The sequence below is a fragment of the Oreochromis aureus genome, linkage group 23 (genome assembly GCF_013358895.1).
Source record: "Oreochromis aureus strain Israel breed Guangdong linkage group 23, ZZ_aureus, whole genome shotgun sequence".
NCBI classification, from domain to species: Eukaryota; Metazoa; Chordata; class Actinopteri; order Cichliformes; family Cichlidae; genus Oreochromis; species Oreochromis aureus.
The window spans coordinates 35103964-35130927 of record NC_052963.1 but is presented as its reverse complement, the minus strand read 5'-3'; the positions used below and the strand labels follow the sequence as shown (position 1 = coordinate 35130927).

Below are 26964 nucleotides of genomic sequence, written 5' to 3'. Positions count from 1 at the left end.
AGCAGGGAACAGTAAAAGCAAAACAGCAAAGGTGGTTACCTCCATTCAGCTTCTGAAACTGATCCAGTGTAGAAAATGAATAATGGCATGAATTACTCATGATAATGGTGAGATGCTGTGTTGCGAAGATGACACAACTTCATGTTTCACTCTACATGCTCTTCATTTCACACACCAGCAGGAACATAATACAGCCTATAAGAATGTATAAATGTTAATGATTGTCTTTGATTCTGCTGCCGTGTAGCTACGGCCACGACAACTGTCACATCTGTGGCGTGTAACATAACAGCAGGTTGGCTGTTTGTCGTTCTTCTGCCTGAACGTCAGTGCGTGTTTTTTCTCTGCACTAACTTCTTGCTCCCTGTCTGTTCTCATGCTTGCTTCAGAGGGCCACACCATGGCTCAGGTACAGTAGAGTAGCAACAGTCTTGTAGGAGAAACTAAATGGTTGTTGTAAAAGTTTGCCTGATAAAGTAATATCTACTGCCTTACTATCACACCTAAACAGCATGTTGTGTTTTATAGGGCTATACCGGGTTGGACTGTGGGGAAATGCAGGACTGTGCAAAACAAGGATGCCAGAATGGCGGGCAGTGTGTGAAGATGGCGTCCGGCCATCTGTATTGTCAGTGCAGGTCGGGCTTCAGCGGGCCACACTGCGAGAATGAAGTGAGATGTCCGTTAGTCTGCCAAAATGGAGGAACCTGCATGAAAGACCAGGCATACCCATACTGCCGCTGCCCGCTCTACTTCTCCGGACGATACTGCGAGAACAAACAAATGACGCCGACGCCCCGGAGTTGTCCGTACGAAGACTGTGCAAGGAATGCAGGAGACAACGTTTGTGATGATCTGTGTAACAACCACGAATGTCAGTGGGACGGAGGAGACTGCTCGCTTCAGAGGGAGCCGTGGAGAAACTGCAACGCCTCTGTTCCCTGCTGGGATCTCTTTAAGAATGGGCACTGTGATAAGGAGTGTGACAACCCCGGCTGCCTCTTTGACAGCTTTGAGTGCCAAACGACCTCAAACTCCTCCTGCAAGTATGTGACTCTCCCCCTGACTCTTCTGTAAACATGTGTTTAAAATCAAATCCTTACCTCTTGTTCTTGATTGTGATTTCTGTGTAAGGTATGACCGGTACTGCGCGGACCACTATGGTAATAAAATCTGCGACCAGAGCTGTAATACGGAGGCTTGCGGTTGGGACGGCCTGGACTGTTCTGAGATTCCTGCCAATTTTGCGGGCGGCACGCTGGTTCTCGTGGTCCGTCTGCAGCCTAAGGAGCTGCTGGGAGACCTGAGGGGCTTCTTGCGCTACCTAGGAGCTCTGCTGCACACCAACGTTCAGGTGAAGCTGAACGAAAACAACGAACCAATGGTTCTGCCGTACTTCGGAGCACCGAAGGGACAGGGACAACATGCCCAGAGAAGCAAGCGGGAGCTGCACAAGGAGGTTATTGGGTAAGGATACGACAGACGCGTAATTTCTTGTCTGTGCATTTCTTTGCCAAATGAATCACAAATTTCTAGCTTACCGGTGACTGAATTTCACTTTTGATTGCACAGCTCCGAGGTGCACCTGGAAATAGATAACCGCAAATGTTCCCAGAGCCCCTCTCACTGTTTTTCAAGCACAGAAGAAGTCGCTTCCTTCATTGCAGCAGCCCACATCAAGGTTGACCTCCCTTACCCTCTAGTGTCTGTTGACAGTAAGTAAATCTGTCATTCAAAAATGAATGGAATATAAATGCTTTATATGCATTTTCAAACTAAAACCTCTGTATTTACACTTGTCTTTGTACCATTCAGGTCTTCCTTCACCCGATACTCCAGAAGAACCACTGATGTATCTGATTGGAGTGGCAGTGGTTGTTATTCTGCTCATCCTGGTGCTCGGGATGCTAGCAGCCAAAAGGAAACACAAACACGGCGTCCTGTGGCTGCCTGACGGCTTCATGGCTGCTAAAAATGACAAGAGGAGAGAGCCTGTTGGACAGGATGATTTTGATATGAAGTGAGTTCATGTACAAATGAGCACCGTGTGCGTAAAACTAGGTGGAGAGGTTGAATGTGCTCAGGTGAAATACATGCTGTAATGCAAGAAGGTTGTTGTTGAAATGACCGCGATGAGCTTTCAGGGGACCATAGAGTATGACACAGATACAAGCAGGATGAGAGTCATTGTCTTCTAAGCTGCTTTTGTTTCTATATCAGGAATTTCAAGACTGATGGAAGCATGATTGATGGAAGTCAGAGTCAGAGATGGCTGGAAGACGAGGCTCCATCCAAGAAACCGAGAGTAAGTGAACAATAATGACGTTTGGCGTATACGGAAAGGCTTTGGTCTTTGTGAGTTTCACTCTGAGATCTGTTACTTTTTATAGACTGAAGACAAGCCCTTGCTGCCCATTGCTCTGGACGGAGGTGTAGATCGAAGAGAGTGGACCCTGCAGCATCGCAAAGCTGCTGACATCACCCTCACTCCTCCGCAGGCCGACCTGGACGCTGACTGTCTGGACGTTAACGTGAAGGGACCCGGTGAGGGGAACAAAAACCTTTAGATTGGATAATTTTTCAAAAATCTGTCTTACTAATGAATCTTCACTCTTTCAGACGGCTTCACGCCGCTGATGCTGGCATCGCTGCGCAGTGCCGCCCCAGACTGCAGCCTGCATGGAGAAGAGGAGGAAGAGAGCGGAGATGAACCGGGACCGAGCGTCATCTCGGACCTGATCTCTCAGGGCGCGTCTTTGATTGCTCAGACCGATCGTACCGGAGAAACCGCTCTTCACCTGGCTGCCCGCTACGCCAGGGCCGATGCCGCTAAGAGGCTGCTGGACGCCGGAGCAGATCCAAATGCCCACGACAACATGGGGAGGACACCGCTGCACGCTGCTGTGGCGGCTGACGCTCAGGGAGTCTTTCAGGTGAGACGCCTCTGCGATCTGGTGCAGATCAGTGTGACGGCCAGTCGCGTTTTATTCACTGTGTCTTTGCACCCTTTCAGATTCTGATCCGTAACCGTGCAACGGAGCTGGACGCCAGAATGAACGACGGCACGACTCCACTGATCCTGGCAGCCAGGCTGGCTGTGGAGGGCATGGTGGAAGAGCTGATCCACTGCCACGCTGACATCAACGCTGTGGACGACCACGGTCAGAAAACTGATCCTCTTCTTTGTCTGAAGCTATTTAATGTGTGAATGAATTCATTAATGAATGTGAGTTTTAATGTAGTATGTTAGCAGGACAAGCGTATCCCAATGCTCAGTTCTCTCTGGTGTGGTTGGACAGCAACCGCAGGGACTGGCTGCGTTTACGTTATTAGCTGTCATTTTAGAAGTAATAACAGTTTTCTGGCTAACGCGGCTCTGGTTCTTCCCTCATCTTCCCATCATTTTAGGTAAATCTGCTCTGCACTGGGCAGCTGCAGTCAATAACGTGGAGGCCACACTTGTGCTTTTGAAGAACGGAGCCAATCGCGACATGCAAGACAATAAGGTGAGATGTTTTGTTTGCATATGCTGATTATAAATCACAACAAACACAAGGACAGTTATGAAATAGAGCTGTAAAGAAAAAATTGCAGACTTTATTTCCAGAAACATATTTTCTCCCTAAAATCTGCCAAAGATTTAAAAAGCTGCTCTGTGTTTGCTGTGTCGGCTGTGGGACACGCCCTGTTTGGGCTAAAATGAGCGTGTAAACAAACTGTGGAGCCGGTCCTGCTTTTCCTGTTTGTTCGTGTTAAAATAAGAGCTCCTTACGCCATGCTCACCGCTCCCTTTGCTTCTTTCAGGAGGAGACCCCGTTGTTTCTCGCAGCCCGGGAAGGCAGCTTTGAGGCGGCTCAGGTTCTCCTCGACCACTACTCCAACCGTGACATCACTGATCATCTGGATCGGCTTCCCCGCGATACGGCTCAAGAACGCATGCACCACGACATTGTCCGTCTCCTGGATCAGTACAATCTGGTTCACAGTCCCCACAACGGGCCTAATCACATGGGTGGAGGAGGAAACTCGTCTGTTATGTGTGGAGCAAATGGAGCAGGCTACATTGGCATGCGCCCCGGACCACAGGGGAAGAAGAGCAGGAGGGGTGGGGGTGGCACAAAAGTGGGAGGTGTTGGTGGAGGGCCAAAAGAAATGAAAGACATGAAGGCAAAGAGAAGGAAGAAGCCTGCGGGAGGAGAAGGGGCAGCTGTAAGTGCTGGGGTGGGAGCAGGAAATGGAGGAGGCACGGCAGCAGGAAGCACCAATGGCGTGAAGGCAGCAGGAGGCCTTCCAGAGAGCTCCGTCACCATGTCACCCGTCGACTCCCTGGAGTCTCCTCACTCCTACGCAGGCGATGTTTCCACCGCCGTCTCCACCACGGCAAACTCCCCGCCCCTGCTGAGCAGCCCCGCCTCCAGACAGATGCTGCCCCCTGTCAGCCACATGTTGGGACAGCAGCAGACCTGGGTGAGCATGAGCAAACACGGATACAGCCCCATGTTCAGCCTGGTTTCTCATCAGATCCCGGGATCCCACACCGGCATGGCCCAGCACCACGGCCAGGGTTGCGGCGTCGGGCTGACCCCCATGAACGTCACCGTGAGCAGGGAGCAGCTGCCGCCCATCGTCACCTTCCAGATGATGACTCCGGGAGCAAGCCAGACCATGCTGAAGCAGCCTCAGCAGGGGCAGGTGCAAGTCACGCAATCCCAGGGTCAGAACCAGACTCAGAGTCACTCCCAGCAGGCTCCGGGGCACCTCCACTGCACCCCGGGGATGATATACCAGATATCCGATCAGATGGGCATGGCTCACGGGCTCCCTCACACCCTGCAGCACCCACACGCTGTCGGCCACGGAGGCCACGCAGGGATCGAGGGCCAGTCTCGGGCTCTGCCTTCATACCCGACCATGCAGAGCCCGGTGGATAAATACCCAACGCCTCCCTCGCAGCACAGCTACACCACAGCGGGCTCGGAGGGCACCACGCCCAGCCACTCTGCCCACCCGCCCAGCGAGCACCCGTATCTCACCCCCTCACCCGAATCCCCCGACCCCTGGTCCTCCTCTTCCCCGCACTCCAACTCGGACTGGTCCGACGTCACCACCAGCCCCACCCCTCTGGGGAACTCCCACCACACACTGCCGTCATCACACCACACACACATTCCAGAGCAGGTGCAGCTGCAGCCGCAGTCGCAGCAGATGCCGCAGGCTTCTCAGCAGCCTCAGCTCGGAAACATGCAGGTGTTTGCGTAGGCGGAAGAGGAGGAAAGCAGAAACCGACTGACTTTGGGGCTTCTGTGCACTCATAGTAACACAATCAGTGCGTTCTCACGTCTCTCTTTAATCCTTTATTCTTCTATAATAATCAGTCACCTCTTATGTTATCTTCTCTTTGTACTTCAGAAGACTCTGTATAGTTTCTTAAACATTTTTGAGTAAAAGTCTTTTGGAGTTTTTCTCGGATCGGGTTCTTCTAAGTCCAGTGAGGCAGCCTTTGCTTTCTGCTGGCTGGATTGAGACTTTTCGTGTTTTGGCACCAAACACATAAACTGATCATCAAGGAACTTCTGACCAGCTGGTGCGGGATTAAAAAAAGACCGGAGAGAAAAGACTGTGCACTTCCTGCATTGAGATCGTCCGTCTCTGTTCAGTGTAATAAACCTGCCAGTACTAACACCTCATTGAAACCATTCACTTTTTTTAATACGATGGGTCATATTCAGTGGATATTTTTACTCTCAAAGGAAAACCACATGTTTGTTGCATTCGTGCTTTTTATTCGTGTTTTTGCTGGGTTAAAGGGGAACTGCACTGAGAGGCTGCTGTACGATCAGAAAGAACAACAAGTGCATGTAGCAAACGCACGGCGAGGCCTGCTGGGCGGTGCTGCGTGGGTCTGCGCTCGTCATGTGAAAGTTTTCAAAGTATTTCAGAGGTTTGATGAAAGTGACACCTGCTAAACATCAAATATCTGCCTGCACACTTCAAAAGGTCAGAAAATGGAGCTCCACCTGCACGCTGTCGCTGCAGTCCACGGGTGGTGTAATGAGAGTGTGCGGTTGTCTCTCTGCAAGTGGTACAGCGGTATTTGCGTAATTAATACTGAAAAGCGTACATTAGTTTGTCACCAGATTCAGTATGTTGTATATGAAAATGTACAGACACTCCAAGCATCTTCTGCTCGTTATATCTGAGTTTAGCATGTCTTTTGTTTTGTTTTTATATGAATACGGTGCACACTTCCTGTATAATTCTGAATCTTGCCGAGGCAAATCGCCGTGTCTTTAAAGTGCCTCTGTTATAAATAGTGTTTCCTCCAAAGTTATATAGCCATAGCTACAATCAGTGCATCTCCGCACCTCTAACGGTCGTAAATCGTGCGTAGAAGGAGAAAGTCATTTGTCTTCTTTCTTAAGGTCGATGTTGAGCTTTTATGTGGCTGCTGTGTTTAAAACAAAAAAGGACAATCGTTCAGCGTTTAGAAAAATCTCACATACCAAATTTTGTTTTATTCAGCCAAAAATATGAAACCTGTGTCCAAACTTGTCATTTGTTGTTCTTGTTTGAAAAGTCAGACACACAAAAGCTGCACCTTTCTGCAGAGTTGTATTTGTAGACCCGGCCTGAAAACTTCCCAAATCCACGTTTGTACGAATGTAGGGGCGCTCAGGCATCAGACAACTTAAGAGTATTTTGTATGAATCACAGCAGCTCCAGTGCATATGCAAGGTTATGAGATCATGTCTATATTCTGTATATAAAATGTTTTTTTTAACGTTCACTGTACTCTTCTGTGTTAACCCAATAGCCCGTAATATACCTGCAATATGAAGTAGTTGTTACCGTGTTTGTGTGTTGTAGAACTAAAACTGATCAAACCTGTTGGATTAAAAAAACAAAACAAATGATCGAACGAATGCTTTACTGAAATAAAGCCCAGATCTCCACACACGCGTGCACGTGCTGTCTTTTCTTGGAGCATCTTCGTGTCTCGGCAGGTTTTTACAGGTGTGTCATTTGCAGATGGATTTTTGAGGGCCTCCATGTTAGACCTGGTAGATGTAGCGTCGTGTTTTTCGCTCGGCCTGGTAAATCTGCTGTTTCTGAAGGTTAAACTTGAGTCAGCCGCTTCATTGTTTTGTCCTAATTGATTCAGGCTTCATCTGTATGAATCATCTTGGTAAGCGGTAAATGGATGGGTTATTCATATAATACATTTCTGCTCCTACTGAGCACTTAAAGCCACGTGTATACAGTGCTTTTCTTTATGCACACATGGATGCTCTTTAATCCGTCCTCAGACGCACAGTGCAGACGTTGTACTGCCAATAAAGCAGAAAGGTTTGAACAGTGCCTGGGGTTTAGATCGAGTATTTTCATATAATGCAGGTGTAATTATGTACTGTTGCATCACTACATAAATACACCAAAGAAGCCAAACTGAGTCATGTCTGTCCTTTAAATCTACATTTGAAACTACAGCAGTGTCTCTGGGTACTGCTCCACAGGTCAAAGGCAGGAAAGTGGACATGCAATGCCTACAGATAATTAAGTTATAATACTGTTGCTTTTTACAGTTAAACAGATCAACTGAAACACGATTCACATTTGTGAAATGCTCATAAACGGGGCCAAACATCAGATAATAAACACAAAATACAGCATTTTGAATTTTATTTAACCAGGAAGAACAAAAAGACTTGAGATTTATGCACAAATCCATGCAACAAGTACAAGCGATGAAAATAAAATACAGAAACAATCAAAATGTATAAGCTGCACTGTCAATAAAGGATGAATACCTTAAACAAAGATAATATATTCACACAGCCTGAAGTTACTGCATCCAAGTCATCTATAATCACTTTACATTCCTGAAGTTTCTTTAGTTTTAGTTGACTCTGCAGATTATTTGAGGAAGGCGCTGCAAACCTGAATTCAGTGCGAACCTTTGGGACAGACAGATGAGTGAATCCTGGGACTTTGTAACTTCCAACATTTCTCTGCTGAATGCAAACCAAGAATAGGTTTTTAAATAAGAAGAGCTCAGTGGCGGTGACATGATCACTGGTGTAAAGACAGATTTAGAGAGCCTGCAGAGGTCTGTGGACGTCTGTATGTCACAGTAAAACTTGAAAGATTTTAAGTGTGTATTTCTTTTCCTCTGTGTTATACGTGTGAGAGGAAAGCACGGTCTCCTCACAGAGAGACGGTCCTGGGTTCTCCCCGTGTGGCATTTGCATGTCTGTGTGGGTTCTCTACGGGTTCTCTGGCTTCCTCAGACCAACTGCATGTCAGTCCAAAGACGTGCAGTCGGGAGGTTATGTGAAATGGTTATTCTAAATTGCCTATAGGTGTGCATGGTTATCTGAGGCTGATGTGACATTGTTTAATTATTATTATTCACATCTGCACCATCAGAACATCTGTTTTCAGCACCAAACCTCAGTGTGAGAATGTTGACACACTCACTTTCTGCATGGTCCTTTAAAGGCTTACAGACACACTAACTCATACCCTACTGAACTTAAGCACACAGATACACACCAAATCTCATCCAGGAGATACGATACTGTCAGAAGTGTTTTTGCTTCCTACTAATGTAAGAATCCTTCCAAGGAGACTGATTAAATTCTATTTTATGCCTCAGTGTGTTTCTATGTATATACTGTAGTTTATTTCATTGGCAGCCTGTCCAGGATGTACCTGGCCTCTCATCCTATGGCTGCTGGGATAGGCTCCAGCCCCCCTCTGCGACCCTGAAATGCACTATAAATGATCTGACATTGAGAAAAATGTTCCATCCCATTAACTTCAGAAGTTTAAAACCATAAAACCTTTACTGAAAATGCAAATGATCGTTTATATGTAAAAATAATAATAGTAATAATAATAATAATGAAGAAAAAAATTGAGTCAGATATTTTCTGTTTGGAGTTTTCTCCCGTTTCTCCTGCGGAGGTGCTGCAGTTCCCTGTCAGGCCAGCAGGAGGCAGAGTCTCACACTAACCCGAAAAAGACGAGAACACGAAGAAGAGTTGCTAACGCGGAAGTCGTACAGGATCTAATCTTCACTTGGCTGGAGTTTTCTTCCCCGTGGAGACTCTCTCCGTGTAATTTGCTCTTTCTTCTGGTGGGTGTTTTAAGCGGGATGGCGGGTCGTGATGCATTGGTCGGTGTGAGCGTGCTGAAAAGTTAACGGGCGGTTGATATCCGGTGCGGGTCAATGGACGCCAGGACCTGAGCTGCTGTTTTGACAGCTGTGGTGATCCGCCAGCACCGTGTCCATCTGTCCGTGTGTCCGTGTGAGGAGCCGCAGAGAGCGGACAGCGCAAGACTGAACTGAGCCTCTGCGAAGTTACTGGTGAGCGGACCGGAAGGTGAGACCAACCGTCGGGATTTCCCACCGTCTCGGAGTAAAACACCTGCTCCTGTTCTTGCATCCCCCGGCTCTGTTCTCCTCTGCTCCTCTTCAGTCTCCAGCTGCTCACCGAAACGCGGCCATGGCTTCTCCCCGGCTCAAGTACCTCTCTCTGGGCGTGCTGGTGTTCCAGACCACCTCCCTGGTGCTCACCATGCGTTACTCCCGCACCCTGCAGGCCGAGGGCCCGCGGTACCTGGCCTCGTCAGCGGTGGTGGTGGCTGAGGTCATGAAGATCCTCACCTGCGTCCTGCTGGTCTTCAAGGAGCACAGTGAGTCCGTGTACACAGCTCCCGGTACCGGCACCGGTCCTGTCATGTGTGATAAACTTTAGGCCACAGTGAAGTGTTATAAATGCTCAAACAGGTCCAGCTGGATGTGAGCAGGATGTTGATGATGCTTCTTTGATCTGTAAAGCACAAATCATGCTGGGCTTGTTGTTTAATCCCAGAACATGAAAGATGATTTAAATGTTAAATATGTCTGTGGCTGAGCAGCTCCTGCAGCAGGAAGGCAGTTCAAACTGATCCAGTAATCCAGGACCACAACTGTGAATGCTTGTGACTAAAGTGATTTAATCTTATTTCAGCTTCAGTTCTGTTTGTTAATAACTTCATCTGTTCAGAGTTTACTGATGTTTGCTTCATCAGAGGTCATTTCTTCCCGATTACCTCAGAGGTTCTGTTTCTGAGTTAATCAGAATGAATTCTGAGAACTTCCACTAAAACTAAAGAAAACGGGGATCCACACGTCCACATGAGCTTCCTGATTGGATATCATCAGTCTAAAAAAACAAAACAAAAAACAACCCTCTAGCTGGGCTCTTGTGTCTCGTTGTTTTATCTTCCACCCGTGGGTCTTCGTTTCCCTTTGCCTTGCTTTGCTCCGGTGCCGTATTTGCTCTGTGTCTGGGTTTTCTGTCGTGACTGCCTCACACGTGCTGTTGATCTTTGTCTGTTTGCAGAGTTACAAACATCTCGTGTGCACAGATGGTCACGTGATACTCGTTTGCAGGCCTCTTATTTCAGACAGAATCTTTTTAACACGAAACTGAGAGTCCTGCTTTAAATTGGAAATGTGTCAGTGTGCGTGCAGCCTGAGGATTTGCAGTCAGGTTTGGTGGACTTTTCCTGTCATGCTGAAACTACAGTTGGTGGGTTTTCTGGATCAGTGAGGCTCAGAATTTGTTTTTGGATATTAGCACAGTCTTTTTTTCCCCCCTCTGCACAGTACACCAGTGGATATGTAACTGAAAAGTACTTCATTCACTGGTCAGCAAATACAGATGTTTTTATACACAGCCTCTGTTTTCAGAGGCTCAGAACTAATTGGACGACTGCCTGAAACTGTTTCATTGCCAGGTGAGACGTGTTCCCTCAAAGTATTTCATTAATCTGTAACAAAGTACTTTAATTTTGGTATTTCATTACAAATGAAGCAGACAAGAGATCTGTAGTTGTTTCCAACGGTTGCACTTGTATTTCATGGCTTTTAACTGGAATACGAGATTGAATTAAATGTTGGTGCGAGGCCATCATCAGGCTGGACGTGACCCGGCTCCAGATAAGGATGGACGATTAAACTGTATTAATGTATAATATAAAAATAAAAGCTTGTTGTTTTTATGATTTTTTTTTTTTTTCTTCATAGACCAGTAAAACTCTGAGCCACTTACCCGGTTCTGATAGGATTGTATTGAATTATTATCATTAACATTAATTATTAACATGTGCTCAGGAAACAAACGCTCATTAACTTGAACTTGAATGACAGGAAGAGGAAAAATATGGAGGAGGAGAAAAACGACTCATGATCTGAACAAATAGCACATTGTCTGTCAACCGCGGTGGAAGCGGCGTTATGACCTGGGCGCGTACGTCCGGGTCTGAGTCACCGAACCAGCCCACTCACACTTATTGATGATGTGACTGCTGATAGAAGCAGCAGGATGAATTTAGATTCAGCCAAATGTTGCAAAACAAAACTGTCTGAAGAGCCTGAGCATGCTGCAAAAGCAACCCGAGAGGTTCTCACGGCAAAGAAATGTTATGGTCTTCAACCGCCAGGGCAGTCCAGAGAGACTTCACCACTTCTGTTTTTACTTTCAGAATATTAAAAACAGTGACAGGAAATCCTCAAGAGGCACCGAAGCGCTCAGTCATCTTTGCGTACTTTGATTTCACTCTAAAGCTCCAGGCTTGGTTAGAATTTATAATCTATACGTGTGGTTTGTGTCTTCTTTCCACGCTGCAGGTTACAGCATGCGCGCTCTCAACAGCGTCCTCCGTCAGGAAATCATTCACAAACCCGTAGAAACACTGAAGCTGGCGATCCCCTCGGGGATCTACACACTGCAGAACAACCTGCTGTATGTCGCCCTCTCCAACCTGGACGCAGCCACCTACCAGGTAAGCAGCACGGCAGGTTAATCTGCGGGCCTCGCGACCACCGTGACGACTGGAGGATTGATCGCTTGTTCCTTTGTCTCCATCAGGTGACGTACCAGCTGAAGATCCTGACCACGGCCCTGTTCTCGGTGTCCATGCTGGGCCGCAGGCTGGGCGTCTACCAGTGGCTCTCGCTGCTGATTCTCATGGCTGGCGTGGCCCTCGTGCAGGTGCCGTGCATATTTTCTAACTCGAATTACTTTTTCACCATTTTTAGAGACAATCAGCTGATCATTGCATCTTTTATTTGCTCTCTTAAAAAAGCTGAATGTTTAGAGATAGTCAGACATAAAATGCAGGAATGAAAATGCACCTGATGGAGGCGAGCTCAGAAATGTTTTGAGGCTGACAAAAAGACATTCAGGAAGTAAAATGGGTTCGTGTATTCAAATCACAGCCAGCTACTTTACTTATGTGCACTAAGCTCAGAGAGAGACTGGAAAAAGCAGTTTTTGCACACAGCTGACACTTTAGTCCTCTTTGTCTGCTGAGCATTTACTCACTGAGTGTGCCGGGTTTTTTATTTTATTATTTGTTCTGATATTTAAAGGCCAAATAAATAATGAGGCTTGTACTAGAAGACTGAGTAAATGTTGGCTGCTGATGAATGTGTCAGAGGAATGACTGTTTTCATATCACCTCCTCCTCGGCTAAACAAAGAAATTTACAATCGGTCGGCTTTATACCTAATCTGAGAAATATTTAACCGCGAACGGATCTGTTTGTCCAAGGTACGTGCAGGAGTGACCGTGGCTTATCAGCGGCACTCCGTGAAGGCTCGCGCTCTCATGTCAAATATGATGCTAAGGAGCAATGGTTCTGTTTCCATCTCAGACCCTACAAACACACAGAAAACAGAGTCTGCAGAGAAACCCTGCTTCTGTTTCGCTGCTCGTTTCCAAGCTGGTGCTGTTACTTTTCACCCAGCGAGGTTTGTTGCGGAGCTGATGGTGCTGATGCTGGAGGAATTGACAAAACAATAGCTTCACTTTGTCCTGAATCTTTATTTATCCAAAGAGAAAAGTGTGAGATTTGTTCCTGTGCACATCCAAAGCTCCGCATCATCTTTTTTGTGCGTTAACGCCTGTGTTTTCCTGCTTACTGCAGCACATCACACTAGAAGTCTCACTCTGCAGCTTTTTCACAACGCAGCAAAGCTGTGACGATGCCGTGTCTGAATATTAGGTACCCGGCATGAGGGATTCAGTGAGACTTCACTGTGAAAGATGATCATTACACAAAGTTTCAGTTTACTAAGTTCATACGAGTTTCTCTGGAACGTGCACGTTGTATCCATTGGATGTAAAATACACAGCTCAGGTTTGTTTGTTTTCTCTGGGCATCATCACATCGAACCTGTGACACACTGGATTGTGTAGCACTGATTATTTTTGCAGCATGTACTTTTATTTAGCAGGAGATGTACAAGAGAAGAGAAGTCTGCTCCAAGCAGTTATCATAGACTGTATCTAAATGATGGAGGAGGCCATAGGGGTGTTACCCATTGGCTCCTGTTTGGAAGCATGTAGTGACTGAATGTGGATGAGAGGTGTAAGTCATGAGCCATTATCATTGACTGTGTGGGTGTAATACATAGGGGCCGATACCTGCTCCTCAGCTGTAAGTTAAACAATGCTTTTCGAGCAGCAGGTCCCATTATTTTTAATGTAACTGCATCAGAAATGCTCCAAAAACACAGTGACTCCAGTTCACTGATAGCTGTGCCTGCCTGTTTTAGGACCCAAAGTAACTGGTCAAAGTAACCGTGACCTTTAAACAGGTGAACCTGGATAAAGTGTACTTCAGTATTGAACCAATAAAGAAGTTTGTTTCTGCCTCCAAGATGGGCGTTTCTCACGGCAGTCTGTAGAGAGTGACTCACGTTTAGAGCCAGAGAGCTGGGGGTGAGATCTGGTCTGGTTCTGTCAAATTGGCCTCTGAGCATCTCTGACACTGGCCTGTCAGTCTTTTAAAAACCAAAACCTAAAAGCTGCTGTGCTGCAGGACCTCGAAACACACAAAGCACACTTTGGACTGTTTCGCCACATTTTGAGGTGGATAATCATTCCTTGAAATGTTTGTTGGGTTACGATTTAACTTCTTAATCGTATACATGGGGAGAAGAAAGCTTGAAAGAGTTTGTTTTTTCACCTGTGAAAATTTAAGGCTCTCCGGTTTGTGCTTGCAGTGGCCCTCTGACTCTGCCTCCGAGAAGGAGGCCCCGTCTGCGGGCTCCCAATTCGTCGGCCTCGCCGCAGTGCTGGTGGCGTGCTTCTCCAGCGGCTTCGCTGGTGTCTACTTTGAGAAGATCTTGAAAGAGAGCAAACAGAGCGTGTGGGTCCGCAACATCCAGCTGGGTCGGTATCCATAAACAGGCAAATCAGTCGCGAACTGATATACAGCCTGTATATGTTCTTGAAACGTGGTCCAGTGCAGTGAAAAGTATGAAAAATAATGTGGAGGCCAGAAGAACAATGATCTGAGATGCTGTTGCTTAAAAGTGATAAATGGACCAGCAAGCTCCCACGTGTGCAGCAGTTCTTCGGGTCTTTGCTCGAGGAGCCAGCTGGGCTTTTTACCCTCCGATATGTTTCTGTTAGATGAATGTTCCTGTCTAGTTTATTTTTATCCTGGAACGTGTGAGTATGTGCTGAGTCTCCTGCGATTCCCACTGAGCTTACAGCATCTTCACCTGTGTTAAACCTCAGAGCCTCAGCAGCAGGAACATCAAAGACGATCAAAAACAAGCATTTAATCATTAATTTAGGCCTGATTTTAGTGGAAATATTCTTGGTATATTACTTAATAGAAAACAGCAGTGTTGGGAATGTTGCTCTGAAGCGCTCCGTCTCTGCGTTTCAGGGATGTTCGGCCTGGTGTTCGGGCTCTTCGGGATGATGGCCTATGACGGGGAGAGAGTGAGGGAGTCTGGAATGTTTCAGGGGTACAACATGGTCACCTGGACTGTTGTGGCACTGCAGGTAACTTTCACTCGCTGTGCTGTCGAGTATATCGTCGAACTTCTGGGCTAACAGACTGTTTAACGCTGGGGCTCGGACTCCCCGTTGGCCCTACAGGTCATGCCTCTGTCCATCTGTGTCTCTGTGTTTGTTTTCTCTTCAGGCCCTGGGTGGTCTGGTCATAGCAGCGGTCATCAAGTACGCAGACAACATCCTCAAGGGCTTCGCTACGTCACTCTCCATCATCCTGTCAACACTGATATCGTACTTCTTGCTGGAAGACTTTGACCCAACCAGGTAAAGAAAGCAGTCGCTATCTTTTTCTCAGTTTTTTCCTTTTTGCTTTTCTTTCCCTGAGCTCAGAGTTTTCTGCTCTTGCTTGCAGTGTTTTCTTCCTCGGGGCCGTTTTAGTCATCGTGGCCACTTTCCTGTACGGCTACGAAGGCAAGCCTTCCCCCAATCCCAGCAGGGCGTAGGACAGACGGCTGAAACTACAGCAGCCGCAGGAGGTCGTGCTGACATGAAGGGAAAGGAGGACTGGAGAAAAAAGAAGGGGAAAGGTCTTTGTCATATAGTGCGAAAACATACAGGAGGATGTAAGGAGGTTTGGATCAGAGGAAGGTTTTTGGGTTTTTTTTTTTTAATGTTATAACAACGCTGTGACGAGTTTCACACCAAAAGTGCCTCAGCTGAGAAGGAGAAGCAATGAGAGACGAAACCAGGAGGGCGTGTTTTACTTTTCTTCTGCGATTACAACAGCACAGATAATCCGGCTGCCACGCCCGGTGAAGGGAAACTGGACCGACTGATTGTCTTCACCAGGAACTAGTCTGACTGCCTGTTAGTGTTACGGCCACGTCAGTCAGCCAGTGTAACAAAGGAGCAAGGAACCAGAGGGTTGGCCTTTCTATTCTTCCAAGCCACATTTGCCAAGAAGCCCAGTGGCTGCCGCCTTCACCTCGGGGTGTTTAACGCTCTAACAGGTACTCCTGTCCTGTTTGGCCTCTGTAAACTCAGAGGCCGAATGAGCTTCAGCTCTGAAACTACAGCACCTCAGCGAGCTCTGGGTTAGGCTGATAAAGGCGTGTTTCTGTAGGCTCAATCCTCAGAAGTACAGAAAACACTTGCACTACGGTAGCTACAGTGACCATAACCGGTATTGTTTTCTCACGTTGCATTTTCTTCGGCTATTTTTGAAATATGGAGTGTTTTTGTTGCTAAGCAGCAGTCAGCGGGTCACCTCTGACAAACGTACACATTGAGCGTGAGCGCCAGGACTGTTACGTTGAATCCCTCCCTCAGTTCAAATGTTTAACAGCGAGAAATGAATCGAGCTTCTGTTTTGTGATGCTTTAACAGCTGGTGGTTAATTGAAGCAGTGTTTTTATTTGAGAAGTTACACTGAATATTGGAAATCATGTTAACCTTTGGTGTAAGTATTAGCACCGTTGACATTTAAATCTATAAATTAATGGGCGGTTTAACTTATTCATTAGGCTTAGCTTACTTTTCAGAACCACTGGTGACGGTTAGCCTCTGCCTGTGTAACGGTGTCATTTGGTGATTTTTGTGGCGGAAAAATCAGAATGTGGTCCAGTGAAACTGAAGCTGGTTACATCATTTACAGAGAAAGTAACGTTTGATTGTATGATTTGGTTTTTTTTCCTGAAACTACTTTTTTTTTTGGGATAAAGCGGGTATAATTAAGAACTTTATTATTTTAATTACCAATATGTGAATCTTTTATAAAAGAAACATGCTTCCTTTGACTTATGTGCATGTGTCATTGTGTGTCTCCTCTTTGATCTTTCGTACTTTACCACAACACATAGACTGTATATAAAAGATGGATATCTGCTTTCAAATCTGATGTCACTGGCCGCATGGATGTCCAAATTATTTGGTTCCTGTGACCATCGCTGAGAGTTAAAAAAAAAAAAAAAAAAAAAAAAAAAGTCTTTTATCCTCCATAAAACAATGAGTGTGGCTGTTCCCCTCCAGGAGTTAGAGTAAAGTTTAATATCCAGGCTTGCATGAAAACGAGGATTTACCAGGTTTACTGGAGTTAGAAGTTAGCAGGAAGTTGGCTCGCTCCATGTTTCAATTTACTGCTGTATTTTTTCTGGCTCATCTAGCTTTAATGCAGCCGTTCAGATCAACCGCGTAATTTCACAGGATCAATTTGCAGCATTAATATTTTTCAGACCAAATTAAATTTTTCAGATTTTTCACACGGGAATAAAACGGATCTGACCAATTGGATCACTGCATTTGGTAACGAGTGTGGTCAGAGCTGAAACGCACACCGGTACTGAATCATCAGTGATTTGGAAACGGTCAGATAATCCCGTGTGACCTCAGACTCACAGCTAGCTGCTGCTCCGGGTCAGTCGGCTCCCTGAAATGATTCCTCTGCCTCCTCAGATGTGGTCCCAACTCTGCTGATTCCTGAAACGTGCACGAAAGCATCGACTCAGGGATCGAACCAGAAAATCGTCCCTCCTGCTGCTGCTCCTCAGAGTCAGATGATCCAGAATCTCCGTTTCTTCCTTTTCTGGTTCAGAAACATCAGGAACAGTTCATCATCACTTCATGTTGACTTCATTTTTTCCACAATTTTTTTTTAGTTTTTTGGAGCAGTTCACATAAATCCATTTTCGTGTCATATTTTCACAACTCGCTCGGTGTGTAACGGTGTGTTCACACCGAACGCGATAGAGGCGGCCAGAGCGTCAGGTTTACATGTAAAGTCAATGGAAAAGCGCGATGATACGCGATTGCGCGTCTGGCGAAAATTCGGAAGCAGATTTGCATTGCGAAAACGCCAAAACTCGTGAAACGCGCGTCAGTGTCCCGCGTCTGGCGCATTTGACTCGCGGAAAAAACCACGCGCGTGAGTTTTTGTGTTGCATTTTGTGCATACGCGTGTTTCGCCTCTACCGCTGGAGTTGGAAAAATTTGAACTCCAGCGTCAAATCGCGCCGCGGCAACCAATCAGGAGCCTGGTGACGTGGCTGTAACCAGGTCAAAGGGGCAGATCAAACCAAAGCCCTTCATTCTTCATTCAGTATGGAGGAAAAACTCATCAGCTCAGTGGCTAATCGTCCAGAACTATACGATGCTAGCTGCTACTTCTACCGGGACAGGAATAAAAAGGACCTAGCTTGGAGGCACATAAGTGAGGAGATCGGGCAACCTGGTAAGTTCATTTGTTCTTCTTTTTAATTTTCAGACTGACCCGATGAAGCCGCGCAAAAGCTAGCAAGCATGCCTACTGTCCCGCTATTTTCCCACTGATGTACAAATACCTTTCCGCTAACAAGATAATGTGTTTATTCAGAGGACATCTGCAGGAAAAAGTGGGAGAGCCTCAGGGACACGTATAATAAGGAGAAGAGGACATGGAAGGAGAAGAGGAGTGGGTCTGCAGCAGGATCGGGGAGGAGATGGAAATTTTACGCGGTCATGGGGTTTCTGGACCCCTTCCTCACCCCGCGGGACACTAGCGGCAATATGGTGCAGACCGTGGGGAACTTCGCCCCCGAGGACGAGGGACAGCTCGGAGAGGCAGCAGGGGAGTTTCAGTCTGAAGGTATGTTTACAATGAATTAATGTAGGCAGTTAATTTATGCGTGTTGTCATATAGGAATATATTTTGTTTATTAATAAACAGTATACAGTGGTCCCGCAGTTCATCCGTCACTGCCTCGCCTTTTCGCTGATTTTTTTTTTTTTTTTTTAGTGCACCTTACAGCTTTCAACAATGCCATTCTGCAGCCTGATTGACAAATCTCCTCCGTGTCGTGTCTCCTGCGCCAAATTTACCATGTTTGGTTTTGATAACCATCAAGTCCAATAGAAAAAACAGCACAAAGACACTCATAACTATGACCTTCATTCGGAAATAGACACCTGCACTGCGAGGGAAAAAGGCGCACAAAAGTGGCGCCACAGACGGAGAAAAAGCGCGGCATAATAATACTTTTACGTTTAAAAATCGACAAAGGTTTGCACTTTGAGAATGAACTTATGAGAACTGCGACTATTGTTCATGTGCTGCAATAAATGAGGGACCACTGTATATAACTTCTGCATGACTATTGTTTTCAACCTGTTAACATTTAATATTGTCTTGATAGAGTCAACTGATTATGCAGCAGAGCCATCCCCTGATGCTTCTTCTGGCTCCCCAGTCCCTGGTCCCTCCACTCCTGCTGCTGCACCCACAGGTATGTACATCAAGCACTGATAGCTTTTTAGTCACTTGGATTCCCTGGTGATCACCTTTACTAAATATTCACAACCAATCTGTTCATATCCTGTTTTTTTTTTTTTTTTTTCAATTTTGAAAATAAATCTAGTAGCAGCCTTTTCAATTCTTTGTTTTGTGCTGTGTTTTACAGGCCCACAGAGGAGGACAGCTCAAAAGCGGTCGAGGGACGGGTACCAGGATGGTCCATCGGTGGTGGAGCTGGCCATCCTGGAGTCACTGAAGAGGCCACGCCCGTCTCCAACGGAGTATTTCCTCCTTGGCCTTGCTCCTGCTCTGGAGAGCCTGCCGCCTCAGACACGAGAATTCGTGAAATTCCAAATGCACAAATTAGTTTTTGAAAGCAGCACAGCTGTGTTAAATTTTGAAACATTGGACCCTAGCGATCAGTAGTTTTCTGATGAGGCAGCAGGCTCTCCAGGGCAGAAACAATGTTCTTATTTTTCTCCTCATTCTCCCTGAGGCTCTTCCACTCCAAGCTGGGTCCTTTTTGTTCCTGTCTTTCTGTAAATAGTTAAATTTTATATATTTATGTTTAATGTTGTTGTTATTGAATTTATATTTTTTTTTTCAAATAAACATTTTTAATGACTAATGTCTCAGTTTTACTACACAGCAAATATTCGCACCCGACTTGACACATGTAGAATGTATTTCTTATTATACTAATGACAAAATATACTAATACAGTGGGATGCAAAAGTTTGGGCAACCTTGGTAAAAGTCATTATTTTCCTGTAGAAATCGTTGGTTGTTACAATAAAAATTGTCAGTTAAATATATCATACAGGAGACACACACAGTGATATTTGAGAAGTGCAAAGAAGTTCACTGGATTTACATAAAGTGTGGAATAACTTTAAACAAAATCAAGCAGGTGCATGAATTGGCAACTTAAAAAAGACAAATGAAATGAAAATTTAGTGTATATCAATGTGTCTCTCCTATATGATATATGCAAGTGACATTTTCAATTGTAACAGCGATTCATACAGGAAAATAATTATTAATAAGGTTGCCCAAAATTTTGCATCACACAGTATATAGGAACATAGTGAAGACAAGTTATTTAAGAGAGTAAAGAGAGGTTATTTTATTTTGGAGTAGAGCTCCATTTATTAAGAAAATGTTAAAAAGGCAGGAACACTCTTTACAGGTTTGTGGGTGGCTCTTAAAAGAGCCGTTGGGAAGTCACTCAGACTTCAAACAGGCTACTCCTTTGGCTGCCAAGTCACAGCTCCCTCCGCCGAGAAGTGGGCCATGAACTTCTCCCTCACCAGGACAGCCTCTCTGGAGGAGTTTGCTGCTACACGGCCCAGGCTTTGCAACGGCTCCACCACAACAGGTGCCACACTCCTCACAGCAGGTGCCCCTCTCTCGTCCAAACAGCGCAGAAAATTGTGGAGAACACACGTTGCCTACACACTCTTCTCCGCAATTTCAGGACGGAGCTCCATGGAGCGCCGATACATCCTCCACTGTGCGGAGAGGACACCAAAAGCACTCCACTATCATCCTGGCCCTGGAAAGGCGATAGTTAAAGATCCTCTTCTCTAAAAGGAGGAGGCGTCCAGGGAAAGGCCTCATGAGCTCACGCCGCAGTGGGAACACTTCATTAGCCACAAACACATGGGGCTGGGCTCCACGGTGTTCTCCACCAGGTAGAGGCTGGTCAGGAGGCAGATGGAGAGTCCCAGCCCGAAGAGCCTGACCAAAGGTGGAGTTGGCCAGAATACCCCCGTCGCTGGTCCTCCCGTACCCCCCAACATCAATAACTCGGAAGCGATACCTTGCATCCACAACCGCAAGGAGAACAATGGAGAATGTTCCTTTGTAGTTGTGGAACATGGATCCTGAGTTGGGGGGTGCCTTCGTCTGGACGTGCTTCCCATCCAGAGCTCCACAGCAGAGAGGGAAGTGCCAGCGCTCCTGGAATTCCTCTGCAATGGACTGCCAGTCTCCCGGTGAAGGCACAGCCATGAAATCATCCACTAGACAGTCCCAGATGGCTGTCGCTACCTGGGGGATGATCTGGCTCACGGTAGACACACCAACTCGAAAACTGAACGCAATGGTCCTGAAGGAGTCCCCGGTGGCAAGGAACCTGGACAAAATTGTTTAAAATTAGTATGATGCGTACTGCAGTTACAAAATACATTATTCAAATTCCAAAACACTTTGGTGATGTTAGATTTCAATTACAAATATATTAGATATTATCTAATATACACTATGTAATTATCCTTATAATTTCTGTTGGAGGTGCGAATGTGCACGCGTCAAATTAGGGGTGTTTGTATGCATATGTTTGGTATGGCAAGCTCGCGCCTATCGCGTTCGGTGTGAACACACCGTAAAAGCCTTTAGAGTCGATCTATTTCCTAACAATAAAAGCTGCCAAAAAGTGGACCAAACTGCAGTCAAAAGGACCTCTGAGGTGATCCATTTGTTAATAACAACCACGAGGTTCGTCATGAATCTGCTGTGTAGTTTGGATGACACGTTATTAGGGCTGCCACATTAGTCCACTAGTTACGATTACGTCGACTCTCAAAATTGTCGATGACTAATTTAATAGTCGACGCAACGTTTGAAGCTTTGTGAGATCCTGAAAGACGCAGGAATAAGTAGTAGGATTTAAGAGTGTAATAACGGATTGAAACAGAAGATGGTAGCACTGCATGTACAAGGATGCCAGCTGCCGTTAAACGGCAAAGAAGAAGAAGAAGCAGTCTCAGGTATGGTAGCTGTGTCCAAATTCAGGGGCCGCATCCTTTGGAGGCTGCATTTGTAGTCCGATTACATCACAGCGATGCAATGACAGCTGTCCAAATTCGAAGACGCCAACAAATGTGTCCTCCCTTTCCCCCAGATTTGAAGGATGGGTCGGGTGTATCCTTCATGGCCCAACCTATCCCAGAATTCATAGCGCGGCCCAGCCAATTCCAGTTTTTAACAATGACGGCAGCGACTTAGTTTTAATATTAGTCTTTCTGGGTCACAAAATAAACTTTAAAGATATTTTCAGGCGAGGATGTAGCTGTGTAAACTTCAAATATCTGCTCAATTTATGCAGACATCACATATTTGCAAAAGTGCTCTGACATTTTCAGAGACGTCTGTTACCCACCAGCTTGATAGGTGACCGGGAGGTCAAGGCTCACTAGAGCTGGCGAGAACAGCGAACTCCTGGCACATCGTTTTCAGACCCTGTGGTCTTTCACTACTCAGGTTAAACATGATATACAAGTCATTTAGATAACTTAAAAATGTTATAGTTTGGCTTTTTTCAGTGTTTTATTTGTTCCTGAGTAAATCGGTTTAGCTGAGATTACAGTTATAGTTTTCACACAGCTGAATAAACGTCAAACAGAAAACTGATTATCAGAAGTGTGAGATGGTCGAGAATTTACTCCAGTGTCCTGTTATATTTTAGATAGCAAGGAACAGACGGCCGAGTTTATTATACTCCACCGAGACAATCTGCAAATTTCATTAAAAGTTTAATAAACTATCATCTTTATTTTTAGTTACGACATACCTTAAACTTTTCAAGCTGTAAGATAATGACAGTTATATAAGAGCAGACGCATGCTGGTGCAATAAGCTTTACGTTTTAATCCAGTAGATGCATGATCTGATTAGTCGACTAATCGCCAAAAAAATCGTTGACTATCAAAATAATTGTTTGTGGTAGCCCTACTTGCTATTGAAAACTGACCCTAAGCTTCATGTTCTCAAATCTTAGTCGGCCTGGAAGTGATTCCCTTATGAAACATTCAATTTTTCTTTGTCTGACAAACTCTGAGCCTGTGGGCTTTAATTTCATTGTAAGGCTTTAAAAACTGATCTTAAATATGTGCTCCACACATGTGAACAGCGCTAATAAAAAAACAGAGAGGTCGACAGTGACCACTGATCGCTCGGTAGGAGTTATTGCTATTTAGAAACTAGAGCAGCTTTTTTATAACGCAGTTAAAAAGACCCTGCTTTAAGATCCTGACTAATAATTGACCAAATAAAAATCAGTTTGTGTTCAATAAGATGTGAAACTATGATCAGAAGTTATAAACAAATCTGGAAAAGTGCTGAAAGGTTGTTTTTCGAGTAGATTTCTATACAAGTATCTTATAATCGCTGAAGTCGCCTCCTGCTGGTGGTTACAGAGAACGCAGATATAAGACCAGCTCGTGCATCTTTTACCTACAGTCTGTGAATGTACCGTGGGGGAAAAGTCTTGTAGCCTCTTTTACCCATGTCAAAATATTACACTGTACCTGGACTGTGGAGCGACAAACAGGAGCAAGTTCACACTTTATTTTTGGCATTTGTTTTAATGAGTTTAAAAACACTGCATGCAAAAGCCAGACAGTCTGAGAGAAAGGACTGTACGTCCTCCACATTAAAACACTGTAAAACACCGTCAGCCCGTCGCTTTCAGACAATCTAACGTCGACCGGCAGGACAAGTAGGAATAACGAGTCAGATTCACACGAAGGGCCGTGCAGCGCTCTGCTCCGAGCCCACAGGCACGGCTGTTAACTGTAAAAGACACTTGAGGCCCGGATGCACTTTGACGGCAGACTGTGTGAACCTCACGGTGAAGTAAAAATGTATTTTTAATTAACACGTTATTTTAATCGGGGCATGTTGGGGAAAAAAGTTAACAACTATAAAAGCATCAGTTCTCTGAACAGTTTCAGTCCAATAACGATCATCTTCTAAGTTGTCCCATCGGAAGTGCTGCTCGTGATTGTCGGCGTGGGCTCACAAACTGCCCCTGTGTCATGGCTACAATAATCAGGGTGTTAAACTATCTCTTTGTCCACACCGCTGTGCGGTTAATGTGTGTTAGGGTTCGCAGTACGCCGGCAGAACAGTCCTTCCTGGTGATCCTGGCTCTATATGAGGTGTGTGTGTCTGTGTGTGTGTGTGTGAAGGCTTGTTCGGTTCGCACCAAGAGTAATGAGCAGCATGGGCAAGATAATGTGGTTACATCATCCATCTCTCTTCATCTCTGTCTCATCCGGACCAGCTCAGCAGTTCAGCAGAAGCCTTTTTTCTTTTTTTTCAGTCCCGCTGAGGCCGGATCGTCCACACGCTCACGTCATCCCGGTGAGATTCTACTTGTCTGCGTCCACGATGAAGAAGAAACCCCACAGCGACGCCGTCCTCGCTGAACGTGAACGCAACACAAACACTAACAACTTTCCTCGGTTAAACTCTTACACAGCACTTTAGCGTACAGAACAGAGCAGGCCACGAGTGTGCCGTCTTTAAGGCCGCGAAAACCTTTGTCAATTGTATTTAAGCTCCGTCACTTCTTCCAGGGCCTGAGTAGCTACAGCACAGGTATCAGTTACATCCCAGCACTGATGTTCAAACTTCAGACGAGTCTTCCCTCTGTTGTGCAGGGCCGGAGTGCACGCCTGCACGGCCCAACGGCACCAGAAGCAGGGACTAACAAACTTTCTGATCGTCAAAGTCAGCGGTGGGGAATTAAGGCGGTTGTCCCCTCAAGATTCAAAGTACTGCAACTCTGATGAGGCCATCAGCATGTAATGCAATTCTCAGCCTGCTTATAAATATTATTTTTGTCTGCTTTTGCGTCTCATCTGATTATCCTGTTAGCAGAATTGGCCTGATATGATATGATGTCCAAAAACGGCCAATCAGATGCACGTGGTGTTCTACTTGGGCGGTATGACAACAACCGGAGGGCCTCTCCTCGGCCTCCACATCAGAACCTGGACCTCGTTGGCGTTGGGCCCCCTCATGGCGTTAGGAGGGATGGGCTCTATTTGGGTCAGCACCCGCGGCTGGTCCTGGTGCACCCGGCCCACCAGCCTGGCCCTGGAACCCAGAGGCAGGGACGGGTCCACTGCGATGTCAACCCTCATCCTCCACTTGATGGTGTGGAGCAGGATCTTTTCCCTGGATGTGGTGTTGAGTGCCACCAGCCAGGTGGTGAAACTCTGGTCTCTTTTAATGTTCGTCAGTAAAGGTGTGTTAGAGCCGCTGATCCACAAAGTCCAGGTAACATGGGAGGAAAAACTGTCGTTCATGCTGACGATGAAGCGTGACGGCTTGGACGTGGGGCCGACTATGGTGACTGTCTCTGTTGTGTTTCCGTACCAAGGGTAACTCACGCCATCTGAGTCACTGATGGCCTGGACCAGGCCTTCACGGAGCTGAGGCAGCTCCCAGCTGGACCTGGAGGAAGACAGGAACCAAGAGATCTCTGGGTAACTGCAACATTCATTCAAAAGATGTTTCATAGATTTTAACTGACGTTCAAACTTATTAGAAACACAAGTTAAGCCACTGTTGCACTGTATGACGTGTAGAAACACGGTGCAGTCCTTCTTTCAGAATGAGCACCAAATCCGGCGATGAAAGTAGTCCCCAACAAACGCATTTGATCCCTGTTAGCTGCCCTGGGATACAGATGTGTAATGCTGTCTGTTAGTTTGCTAATGATGCCAGTTGACTAGATCCAGTTGTGGTGCTGTGGCAACTGTTTCTCCTACACTGAAAAAAAGGAAATGTTGGATTTACTTAATTCAACAGTGTGGACATTGGTTGCACACAGATGTTTTGCTTTGGCTACAACTTAAACAACTAAGTTAAATCAACACAAGGTATTCATATTCAATACACCTGTGCAGTTTGTGTTGATAAAATGTGATTGAAACATGTTTAGATGAAGTAATTTCAGCAATTGGAATATTTTTATCCTTTACAAATTTCTCACTTTATTCCAACACTATTCAGTAACTTCTTCCCTGATACTACTTGTTTACTTAAAAACTACATGTTGTCTTCATATTGGATAATGTTCAACGAAGATTAGCGACTGCCAGAGTCACAGGAACAGAATCTGTCGGTGGGCGTTTGAATGAAGGAGGCTGACGAGCTTCGTTAACCTGCTGCGTGTACAAATGCTCCCCGAGCGCGTTATTATAGTTATTAAAGTGCACGGAGGTGTGCTGTCACGCATGCGCTTCCGTTTTCCTGCATCTGAAATCCTGTCACGCGCGAGTAACTGGGACTCAGGTGACAGAGGTGTGAACTCACATGCCGACGTCTCCGTAGGTGTTGTAATATTCTTTATGAGTGCACGCCTGGATCCAGCCCACCACCCAGGTCTCGTTGCGCGGGACTGGAGGCATCACAATCTGTGCAGACGCTTTGAAATAGGGCGTCTTGTACTGAAGACCACACAAGCTCTCCTCGATGACCGTGGGGCAGTGGTCTATGGTGGCGGACAGGTCACACACTACGATGCTCTCCCGTTTGATGCTCGAGTTGTCGCTGCCCATGGCTGTGCGGGTGGAGGTGGCGGTCAGCGGCGGCTAAGTGAGCCTAAGTGAGCCTTGGGTAAAGAAAGCAGGTGGGTCAAAGTCCTGGCTGCAGGACTTTGACCCAAAATTACAGCAGCACATATAATCTGGTTGCCACGCCCGCTGAGGTGAAGGGAAACTGGACCGACTGATTGTCTTCACCAGGAACTAGTCTGACTGCCTGTTAGTGTTACGGCAACATCAGTCACTCAGTGTAACAAAGGAGCAAAGAACCAGAGGGTGGCCCTTTCTAACTATTCTTCCAAGCCACTTTTGCCACGTAGCCCAGTGGCTGCCGCCTTCACCACGGGGTGTTTAACGCTCTAACAGGTACTCCTGTCCTGTTTTGGCCTCTGTAAGCTCAGAGGCCGAATGAGCTTCAACTCTGAAACTACAGCACCTCAGCGAGCTCTGGGTTAGGCTGATAAAGGCGTGTTTCTTCTAAAATTCCTGACCCTAAGCTTCATGTTCCTAAATCTTAGTCGGCCTGGAAGTGATACCTTTATGAAGCATTCAG

General features: G+C 46.0%; 4 protein-coding genes across 6 annotated transcripts in view; 3 read left to right on the top strand and 1 right to left on the bottom strand.

The window, feature by feature from the left end:
* Window positions 1–6955, top strand: part of notch2 (notch receptor 2) — a 40405-nt gene extending 33450 nt beyond the window's left edge. For both annotated transcript variants that reach the window (XM_031726759.2, XM_031726758.2), the window contains exons 26-35: window positions 529–1046; window positions 1135–1467; window positions 1573–1715; window positions 1816–2020; window positions 2221–2305; window positions 2391–2544; window positions 2620–2933; window positions 3014–3161; window positions 3409–3506; window positions 3805–6955. In XM_031726759.2, the coding sequence (XP_031582619.1) occupies window positions 529–1046; window positions 1135–1467; window positions 1573–1715; window positions 1816–2020; window positions 2221–2305; window positions 2391–2544; window positions 2620–2933; window positions 3014–3161; window positions 3409–3506; window positions 3805–5259 (3453 nt within the window). In that variant the 3' untranslated portion in view covers window positions 5260–6955. The remainder of the gene's footprint in view (window positions 1–528; window positions 1047–1134; window positions 1468–1572; window positions 1716–1815; window positions 2021–2220; window positions 2306–2390; window positions 2545–2619; window positions 2934–3013; window positions 3162–3408; window positions 3507–3804) is intronic.
* Window positions 6956–9011: 2056 nt separating this feature from the next.
* On the top strand, window positions 9012–26638 carry slc35a3a (solute carrier family 35 member A3a). Of its 2 annotated transcripts, XR_005610275.1 has the most exons (9): window positions 9012–9386; window positions 9483–9699; window positions 11681–11835; window positions 11922–12044; window positions 14063–14231; window positions 14737–14855; window positions 14998–15131; window positions 15220–15619; window positions 26576–26638. XR_005610275.1 is itself a non-coding variant. In XM_031726756.2 (8 exons), the coding sequence occupies exons 2-8, from the start codon at window positions 9510–9512 to the stop codon at window positions 15308–15310; spliced, it is 981 nt and encodes a 326-aa protein (XP_031582616.1). In that variant the 5' UTR covers window positions 9012–9386; window positions 9483–9509; the 3' UTR covers window positions 15311–16603. The 2 variants fall into 2 exon arrangements, 1 of the variants encoding a protein (XP_031582616.1); XM_031726756.2 differs by lacking the exon at window positions 26576–26638 and having other exon boundaries at window positions 15220–16603.
* LOC120436249 lies at window positions 16724–19635 on the top strand. Its single transcript, XM_039606934.1, has 4 exons — window positions 16724–18033; window positions 18175–18426; window positions 18974–19063; window positions 19238–19635. Exons 1-4 carry the CDS (start codon window positions 17904–17906, stop codon window positions 19495–19497), a joined length of 732 nt encoding a protein of 243 aa, XP_039462868.1. The 5' UTR covers window positions 16724–17903; the 3' UTR covers window positions 19498–19635.
* Window positions 23506–26443, bottom strand: LOC116310039 (protein FAM78B-like). The gene is made up of 2 exons (XM_039606933.1): window positions 26182–26443; window positions 23506–25317 (listed from the first exon to the last, which is right to left on the bottom strand). Exons 1-2 carry the CDS (start codon window positions 26424–26426, stop codon window positions 24795–24797), a joined length of 768 nt encoding a protein of 255 aa, XP_039462867.1. The 5' UTR covers window positions 26427–26443; the 3' UTR covers window positions 23506–24794.
* Window positions 26639–26964: the final 326 nt, after the last annotated feature.

Coding starts and splice junctions, on each gene's coding strand:
- LOC116310039 (XM_039606933.1), bottom strand. CDS start 26,426: ATGGGCAGCGACAACTCGAGCATCAAACGGGAGAGCATCGTAGTGTGT. Junction 25,318..26,181: donor ACCTACGGAGACGTCGGCAT/GTGAGTTCACAC, acceptor GTCTTCCTCCAG/GTCCAGCTGGGAGCTGCCTC.
- LOC120436249 (XM_039606934.1), top strand. CDS start 17,904: ATGGAGGAAAAACTCATCAGCTCAGTGGCTAATCGTCCAGAACTATAC. Junction 18,034..18,174: donor TGAGGAGATCGGGCAACCTG/GTAAGTTCATTT, acceptor GTGTTTATTCAG/AGGACATCTGCAGGAAAAAG. Junction 19,064..19,237: donor TCCTGCTGCTGCACCCACAG/GTATGTACATCA, acceptor TGTGTTTTACAG/GCCCACAGAGGAGGACAGCT.
- slc35a3a (XM_031726756.2), top strand. CDS start 9,510: ATGGCTTCTCCCCGGCTCAAGTACCTCTCTCTGGGCGTGCTGGTGTTC. Junction 12,045..14,062: donor CTGGCGTGGCCCTCGTGCAG/GTGCCGTGCATA, acceptor TTGTGCTTGCAG/TGGCCCTCTGACTCTGCCTC. Junction 15,132..15,219: donor GAAGACTTTGACCCAACCAG/GTAAAGAAAGCA, acceptor TCTTGCTTGCAG/TGTTTTCTTCCTCGGGGCCG.